At 40.0% G+C, this 9704-nt stretch overlaps 1 protein-coding gene across 1 annotated transcript; it reads right to left on the bottom strand.

Annotated features, from left to right (window-relative positions):
- Window positions 1-2210: 2210 nt before the first annotated feature.
- LOC121429381 (pancreatic triacylglycerol lipase-like) lies at window positions 2211-8344 on the bottom strand. The gene is made up of 5 exons (XM_041626353.1): window positions 8163-8344; window positions 7248-7540; window positions 6201-6429; window positions 4433-4560; window positions 2211-2897 (listed from the first exon to the last, which is right to left on the bottom strand). The coding sequence occupies exons 1-5, from the start codon at window positions 8215-8217 to the stop codon at window positions 2613-2615; spliced, it is 990 nt and encodes a 329-aa protein (XP_041482287.1). The 5' UTR covers window positions 8218-8344; the 3' UTR covers window positions 2211-2612.
- Window positions 8345-9704: the final 1360 nt, after the last annotated feature.

Genomic DNA, 9704 nt, shown 5'->3' with positions numbered 1-9704 from the left:
GAGGTGAGGATTTAAATTTCATTGTCACGAGCAGTTGACGTGTCGGGGTTTTACTGCTCATTCTCACGCGTGGCTTTTGACGTACTTACATGTACATTATACTAGTGGTCGTACAAATCGATAAGTCCCTGATATCATGGTCCCGTAACACAAATGTTTTCAATTAATCGTACGGTTTGTGTTACGGGCCCTATAGACTTTCATCAAACAAGAATGAAGTCTTGCATTTGATCTTAGGATTTACGACCGTCTGGCGGTGTGATGCAATATGCCCCTCCGTAATGAGAGTCTTTCTTCCTGGAATACATTGTATATTTTGTGGTTAATTACAATGCCGAGATATCGCTGTATATTTATTTTTGTTTGGTGACGTGTGTATATATATATATATATATAAATGGTAAATATAAGTGGTCTAGTGGTTAAGGCACCGGCGTTCAAAGCTGGAGGCCCGGGTTCGATTCCCGGCAGAGACATTTTTTCGGCATCACCAATTTTTCCAAAGGGTAGATAGCTCTGGGGAACCTTGATTTAAGCTACCATTGTTCTCTTCATCCATTTCTTTACAGTATTTTAATAAAAAGAGTTGCCAAAAGCTGTTGTACATGTATAACTTTACACACACACACACACACACATATAAATATATACATACATATATAAATATATATGTAATAATTTGTTTTTTTATTTTACCAGATGAGAAAGGGGGGGAGGGGGTCAAATTGACCCCCCAGTATACATGTATACTGGTCTGAAATAGCGCAGTTAAGATAGGGTCAATAATAATAGTAATAATGATATTCGAAATTTATATAGCGCATAATAGTCAAAAGACTGGGTTTAGAATCTTATATCTCAGAATCAAAATATTTCGATGATAGTTCAGAATTAGCCTATTCTAGAGTGACAACATGGGTCGCAGCCTTCTTTTGCCAAGAAATAGTTCTTGACAGGTATCATTCAGACAATGAGCTTCCTCACCATTGCCAAATTTCAAAAATACAACTTTTTTCTAAGCTGCCCTCAAAATTCTCAAAGGTTTGAGAAACATGTACGTGGTCTTAACAGCCCAGTCAATATATGGAATGTATTACCAACTCTTATCTTATTCTTGGCGGGTCTGGCAGGGTGTAATTATAGGTTTGATTTTTTTTAAAGAAATATTAATGCCAATAGTGCTGACATGGATAAGCACTAAAAACTCTTGATCATGGCTCCCTGCAATGTGTTTGTTTGGCTCGCTCTTACCATTTACTAAGCCGCACATTTATTGATTTGTGAAACATAAGACCCTTGTTACACTGGATGTTCAGTCTCGGGGCACCCCGAGACTGGTTTCCAAAACGTTGACCTAAATTTTTGACACCGGATTAGAAACCTCCCGGAGACTGGTCTCGGGGCGCTCCGAGACTTCTTCTTAGGAAATCCGGTGTATTAGGGGTCTAAGTCTGTCTCATTTCGAAACTATCAATAACATGAATAACATGCAATAATAATATCCAGTGTGATACTGATATTAAACGAATTTTTGCAAAATAATGATTCATGTTATTATTGTCTGTGGTTAGATTTTCATCAAATATTTTTTTAAATGTTTTTATATATTTTATTGACCCGCCGGAAAATCTCATCAATGTAGCTTTTCTCAGATGTCTGATATGGTTAGCAATATATTTTTTCTATACTTTTTATTTCATAAGGGACAATACTTTGCCCATCCTTTCTTTCAAAAATGTATTCATTAAACATCAAGTCGGACAGTATACGAATAATGCACGTAAGCGCGTGTGTGCAGGGCCAAAAAATGAACGATGTGCGAGAAGAACCAATGGATATACCGCACCGAGGTCCGCAGGACCGAGTGCGGTATATCCATTTGGCGAGTCGAGCACAAAGTTCATTATTTAGGTCTTCTATGCACAAGAATGCATGCATTGTTTTATACAGCCCCTCCTCTCCCATGTTATTGAGTTGCCCCGATTGTTATTATTTGATTTGAATTCTAGATAATTCTAGATCATTCCAGACCTCTACGAAAAACAGCATGTGCTGATAGGGTGTTCCATCCCACAAGTGGTAAAGTAATAAAAAAAACCCTCGTACAATCCTGCACTCTGACGTCAGAATGCGGGATAGTACTTTCGGTATGACGTCAGAGTGCAGGATAGTGCATTTTGGAAGCAATAGTGCAATTCGCTGATTATCATGTGATCCGATTCGGACCAATCAGATTACAGAACATTCGTGGGAGTTGTATACTATCAGTTGGATATCATCTTCCTCTGGTCGTAACATAGGAAACAAATCGAACAATATGTATTTGAATATTCTCGGAAGTATTTAATGGCATAACCATAACAATCTTAAGGAAATCTATCGAGTGCTTGCCCTGATATGGATGCATAGTTCAATGCATAAGGAAATATTCCAAGAACAACACTTTGAAGGGTTGATTATGTAATTCCAGTCATATCTATTCAAACATCTTAATTGTGTAATGCACTTTTGGACATTTGCCCGGTCCTTAGATAATCGGTTTTCTGCGTTGTTGATGAGGACTTAATTTTTATTTATATTTTATCAATCGTAGCATTTTGAAAGAAGAGATTTTACATGCAGAAGGGACTTTGTCCGTTCGTATCGATGAAGAATGCCCCGCTTCCACGGCCCTTGTTGGCCCAGTAGCCCATCTCGGGGCAGGTACCGCAGCTGGGGCAGCTGGGGTAGCTCGACCAGGTGCTACACTTCTTGGATGGGCTGAAGTTGCAGCTTGAGGTGATGCTCTCGGTGTAAAGGTGGATAGCCCTCATGTGGTCGCACGCTTCGATGAGTGATGTACCCTCGCATCCTGGTTGACTTATCCCCTCGTTGGGGTAGAAATCCTGGTGACCAAGCTAAAAGCGAGAAGTGGAATATGTACTTCATAAAACTGGTCGAGCAATAATATTGATGCAACAAGCCGTTTATTCTAGTGGAGAGGGTGGATAAACTTAGGTAGTACTCTGTAACTACAGGACGATGTATCAAACACTGTATAAGCTGAAAATTTCGTGGTGGTTCAATTTTCGCTAATTTCGTGATCATGTCCTCGTTAAAAATTTCCAATCGGCAAAATGCATATAATGTATGTTTAAGCACAGAGACAATTCAGAACATGAAAATAATGACTCGCCAATACGTCAAACTAGTCCCAAATCGCTAAAATATCTGTAGTACGCTAAAATATTGGCCTATACAGTACTTGATTTCAATTGAGAAAGTTTTGAATTAAACTTTTCTTTATGAAGGAATTACGGATTAAGCAGTGTTAAGCTATTCATCATACACTGTAGATTGTCATTGTAATGACCTAATCATTGTCGATATCATCAGGAGCACTGATTCAATCTTGATCATGTTGTAATTTTGTAATTTGAAATCAGTTTTATTCTCAAAGTGCCATCAGCGCCGTCATTGTCACCACCCCCACCACCGCTATAATTACCACCGCTATCATCATCTTCATCTTGATCGTCATGATTATCATCATTATCATCATCAACATCATCAACATTGTCGCCAAATCTTATCATTTTCATCATCAACATCACCATGATCATTATCATGATGATGATGATCATTTTCATCATCAGGAACATGGCCGACACGATGATCATTTCCATGAACATCCCCACCGCCGTCATCACCAGCACAGTCATCGTCATCATTATCATCAACACCACCACCACCATCATCATCATCATCTTCACTATCACCACCACCACATCGCCATCATCATCATCACCAACACCCTTACCTGCTCCATTAGCCCAGCGCCGGTAGTACATAATCATCCTCCTCCTCATCATCATCAAGAACACTGCCGCCACGATGATCATTTCCATGAACATCCCCACCGCCATCATCACCAGCACAGTCATCGACATCATCATCATCACCACCACCATCATCATCATCTTCACTATCACCACCACCACACCGCCATTATCATCATCACCAACACCCTTACCTGCTCCATTAGCCCAGCGCCGGTAGCACATAATCATCCTCCTCCTCATTATCATCAAGAACACTGCCGCCACGATGATCAAATCCATGAACATCCCCACCGCCATCATCACCAGCACAGTCATCGACATCATCATCATCACCACCACCACCATCATCATCTTCACTATCGCCACCACCACGCCGCAATCATCATCATCACCAACACCCTTACCTGCTCCATTAGCCCAGCGCCGGTAGTACATAATCATCATCCTCCTCCTCATCATTACCAAGAACATTGTCGCCACGATGATCATTCCCATGAGCATCACCACCGTTATCACCAACACAGTCATCGTCGTCATCATCATCACCACCATCATCATTTTCACTATCACCACCACCACCACATCGCCATTATCATCACCAACACCCTTACCTGTTCCATGAGCCCTGCGCCGGTAGCACCTCCATCTGAATGTATAGCGTCAACAAAAGATGCATCCGAAGGATCCAGCTTGCATTCTATCTCGTAACCCACAAATTCTGGTCCTGCTGGGTCAAGACCTACATGTAAATAATATAAAAAAAAGTTGATACTTAGAAAAAAAACCTGTAAAATTATACATTCGTAATATCCTGAATATTTTTACACATTTTGACATTCGTACAGATCCATTTAAGCAAATGACGGTAAAACTGTAGAAACAATTTTCCGCTTGAGTGAGCACCACTTACTTTTGAAAAGTTAGTGAAAAATGATTTGCGCAGAACTTTGAGATAGTTATGCGAATAAAAGTAGACCTTAATCATGAAGAACACGTGGAATTTAGCTAATAAAATTGATTTGAAGATATCTTTTACCTTTTTTAACTGGTTTCCTTGCCAAAAAAACTTTGAAGAGTGCATTGCGCCCCACCCCACTCCCCCCACACACCGAGGCCATCGTAACGATATTTGCTTTACACAGAGCTGTGATTTACATAAAATGGCTTAGGCTTAGTTTCCATTTTGTTAATCATTGTCAAGCTTGGGGAAAGTGTGGAGAAATAAGCATTATGAAAAATTAAATGTAAACCCACTTTAAATGATAAAAACTTAGTGAAAAGAATGCTGGAGATGTCTGATATAAAATTCTGTTCAGATTCAGTTATGTCCTCAGATCCAGCTGGCACAAAAAGGTTAAAGGTTGTGCTTACTAAGTGTTGAAATTTCAATTCGGGTGGCAAAATTGTTCCAAAATGCTTGAATGTATCCGTTTTATTTCAATTGACCAAAAGTGCAAGGGAAATGTATGTGAAATGTTTCGCAGAGTAAGTTTGATTTCACCCTTTCCCCTTGACAAAGCGTGAAAACGAGCATTTCTGCGCAAACAGATTTCTGCGAGCTTTACAAAAATGGACAGTGCTCACTCAAGTGTAACATTCTGCAAGACTTTTACTTTCATTGGATAGATGAGACCCAAATCCACAAATTATATGTGAAGAAATTATCACATGTATATTTTTTTTAATTTCCAGGGCTTTTTCAAAGTGTAAACCTTTTGATACGCACTGTATAGTTACCCTTACATCCGAAATTCGACATTTAATGAGGCTTCGCCCGAGGACAAAGAACGAATTCTAAAATTCAGTATATTATTTAAAATACAGGTCAAATTACAATGAGCAGCTGGAGGGTCTTCAGCTACCATGTTAATATCGGACTTGAGAGTCTGCCAGTCGAAAATGTTATTGGAACAGCTAACAAGTGAAGCAAAGAGTCAAATCCGACGCCTTCGAAGTGGATGTTACAGTTCAACAAAACCGACACCGAAACGAAGGATGGTCTGTCATTTGTAATAACGTAAAATATACATGTATTATTGGTCTAGAGTCATGAGGGACTTTTTCTTGCTCCGCGACGTACGACGGATTCAAGAACATAGTAAATGTATTGAAAATGCCAGTCAAATGACAATGAACAGCTGGGAGGTCTGTGTCGGAAGTTGGTAAACTGGAACAGCAGCTTCGTCCTCGGTTTCGGAGCTGACGAAAAATTGCAAATGTCGTTGGTCCAGGACGGAACGGCTGTTTTTTATTCGCCAATTTTCGACAAAGACTTTGGTTGTTTACTGTCAAAAAATGGCTTTGACAATGCATATTTCTTGAACCCATCTTGAACCGTGGAACGACTACTCTCAAGTTTCTTTATGATCGATTGCCCACCTGAAATTCTGCCGACACCAGACCTAGCCTCGCCAGCATACCCTGCGGTGTGCGCCCCCAGACTGTGCCCGATGATGTGCATGCTGCCGTAGGACGCCCCCGTTGTTGACCTGAGTTTCTCTATGAGCTTTCCAATGTCTCGACCGACTACCCGGGTGTTGGCTCGGCTCTGGGCATAGTTGAGACGCCCGGCACCCTCTTTCCAGTCCACCATTATAACATTGGTGTTCTATTCGAGGGAAACCATGGGAACAAGGAATATATTTGTTTTGTTAGCAAAAGGTTATCTCAGCTTGACCTGCCTGTCCTCAGACCCTATACTTATTTTTACCATGAGCTGTAGTTTAATGATTTATTTAGTTATTTTCTAACTTATGAATTAAGTAAATGAATTCATTACAAAATAACTGAAAAGAGCGGGATCCCCGGCGCTCCTCTGTACTCGCCGTCATTTTTATTTTATTATGAAAATCATCGATGTAATTTTCGCAGCACGTGCACATCAGTACACATACGCTGCACTCCTTTCGGCTGCATCGGCATTGGCCCAGACATCTGCTGACGTCATTTCATACAGCAGGAGGAGGCGGAGTCAACCTGCCAAGATTCTCGAACAGCATACGCTAACCGGGATGCGAACTGAGTTTGAGCATTTCGATCATGGCGACTGCGTGCGCATCATACATCCACAATGACATTGGTGTCCGCAGTGTGCACGTTTGTCCAACAGCACCTTCTGAATTCGGGGATTGTGCACCTTTGATGTTTTTTGCCAGGCGCACACTTCTTTACTAAGAATCATTCATTTACTTGTTAACCTGTACATTTAGTTTACGATAAAGAAGAGGACGTTACGGTAGAAGAAGGAGGAGGAAGAGGAGAAGAAGAAGTAGAAGAGGAGGAGGAAGAGCAGGAACGAGAAGAAGACAAAGAAGAGCAGGAAAGAGAAGAAGATGGAAAAGAATCCGTACAAGAAGGAGAAGATGTAGAAGAAATGGAAGAAGAAGACGAGGAGGAGGAGGATATGACGAAAAGAATAATTTGTACCTCAGTCAAGAGGGCGTCCTTCATGTCCATAGCCCAGCCAGACGTGTACTCGTCCGTATATCCATGGATGACGAACTTCGTATCTCGGCTCGCCGAGAAATACGATCTGGTGATCGAGGAGGACGATGTGCGGTCTAATTGCTGGCCGTAATTCCTGTTGCTGTTCGTGTACAGCCAGTACCTGATCACAATCGCATCGGGGCTTTCTGGACGGAAGTGATGGCAGATGGGGGCGCCATTTCCATATTCGAAGGTTCCTAGATCACCATACGTCACAGAATCGGCTCTGCCATCTTCATGCAAATTTATCAAAATAAACATGTACAAAAATAATTAGTAAGAAGCATGTAAATCACGCAAACATTGACTGAATTTTAAAAGTTTCCTCAGTTGGTCTAAGAACATTTGGCAAATGGATAAATCCAATCTGTTTTTTTCTTTTTAAACAGATTTCTATCGTATTTTTATATATATATCTCATAGGCATACTCTGAGAACGATGAGCATTTAACAAATATGTTTTTATATGAATTCTTGTTAACAAAAATGAAGAAATTCTGCAAAATGGAAAAAAAAAAGTTTATTTGAAATGAAATGAAATATAAGTCCACTTATCTATAATTTGGTTAATAATGGGTGGGCATTTTTACCCATTTCATGTCGAGATCATGGCACCAAATCAAATCAAATTTAGTCCGATATCTAATTAATGTATTATTCGGATTGCCAGTCAGTTGCTCCATCAAACGAGATGAAATGTTTTCTTTTCATACATTTATATTATTATCATAATAATAGTGTACCTATAACTAAAATCCATACCTTGCCTTAGACTGTTAGAAGGGTTTATATCTTCTAAAATTTGCGCACTTCTCTTTCAACAAAGCTAATAGATAAGTATTGATGATATTTTACCTTCAATGAGGGCTAGCGACACAAAAGCAGCTATAAAGAGGGAGGCTAACATCATCTCGACTTCTCCTGAGTTCTTGAGAATGCAAATGAATTATGCGATAAGATTTAATAGGTTTTATATAATCCCAATATAATGGAAAGGGGGAAATAAGTGTTTTCGGAAAATAGGGCGGGGCGAAGGTAGCGTTCCCTTGGATAATTGGTAAAACTATTTGATGAAAAAAAATGAGGCGATGACAGCCTTTTTTTTAAAGATTTGGCTATGGATTACCTGTTCAGAAATAAATCAGTAAAATTAGAGTAAAAAATCACAATGTAAAAACAATATTTGAAATTGTAGTAGAATGTGATTAAATGAAAATGTAAACGATAGTCGATAATTAATAATAATAATAACGTTTAATTTACCCAGGGTAGCCACTTCAGTTCAGGAAACTGCTCTACCAGCGGGCCCTGCATAACATAACATGTTATTATTACCCTTCTACTGAGCGCCAAGCAAGAATTTAAGGCAGAAGGTCCCATTTTTATAAGTCTTTGGTATGACTCGGCCGAGGATCGAACCCACGACCTCCCGTTCATGAGGCGGACGCTCTACCACTGAGCCACCATGCCCGGAAATTAATGTTTCAGAATCACGTGGTTTGGTTTTCAGTGGGCTGGAAAAGATTTAGGCCCATCGTAGTTTGTAGCATTAATTAAATCTGCAATATTATATTTCTTAAAATCGCGTAGGGGGTAACGTTGACCCTTACACCCTTTCCAACTATTATTCGTGTGGGATCGTCACAGGTGTAACACTTACTTGTCCCTATATATATTCACCAGTTAGTTAGTTTTTGAGATTAGTTCAGAGAAAATAATCCGATTCTGGATTTAAGTATTCTTCATGGTTACTGGAAGGGATGAACTATAACAGAGGCCCCTGTCCAATTAAATTATTCATGACTTTGAAAGTATTCGATATATTGACAGCTATGACAGCGAACTTCCTGTCTAGCATATTTGGTTCATTTAAGAGTTGCAACCATGTTAATTTTATCATCATGGCGACCATGACCGTACACAGCCGGGGGGAGGGGGGGGGGGGTACCTTCCAGAAAATTTTGAAAACTTAAATTTTTTTACTGAAAATTTTCACCAAATTCACCAAAAGTGTGCACGGAAACCCTCGATTTCATTTTAAGAATGCAAGTGCAAAAGCACCCCAGTGACAACCTTGTTCGCTTCGCTCCCTCAGTTTCGAGTTTCTTCGACAAATTCTGCGTTCGGCTTTGACGGCTCTCATGCCATGTTAACAGGCATGAGAGCGTTCAACAGCTAATCACAATCACGGTTCCCATAGAAGTTGCCATATAGCCTGGTACTTGTGTAAGAGTTTTTACCCTAAAAGTTTGTGTCAGAGTTGATACCCTAAATTGCAACTGTAAGTTTAACAGGTCCCTGGACACAGAACTTTCGTGCAGTAGGAAAATAGAAACAGATTGCATTTGTATCAGATGACACGATCTTGGATCTCGTCATCTGAATTCATTATTAAAA

The sequence above is a fragment of the Lytechinus variegatus genome, chromosome 16 (genome assembly GCF_018143015.1).
Source record: "Lytechinus variegatus isolate NC3 chromosome 16, Lvar_3.0, whole genome shotgun sequence".
Lineage (NCBI taxonomy): Eukaryota > Metazoa > Echinodermata > Echinoidea > Temnopleuroida > Toxopneustidae > Lytechinus > Lytechinus variegatus.
Note: the sequence above shows the minus strand (reverse complement) of the source record. Positions and strands in the feature narration are given on the sequence as shown.

Bases quoted from the DNA above. Each gene is read 5' to 3' on its own strand.
- LOC121429381 (XM_041626353.1), bottom strand. From the start codon at position 8,217: ATGATGTTAGCCTCCCTCTTTATAGCTGCTTTTGTGTCGCTAGCCCTC. The intron at 6,430-7,247 runs GTACAAATTATT...TCCCTCGAATAG, and splicing joins AGGACGCCCTCTTGACTGAG to AACACCAATGTTATAATGGT. The intron at 2,898-4,432 runs GTAAGGGTGTTG...TCTCGCTTTTAG, and splicing joins GCGCAGGGCTCATGGAACAG to CTTGGTCACCAGGATTTCTA.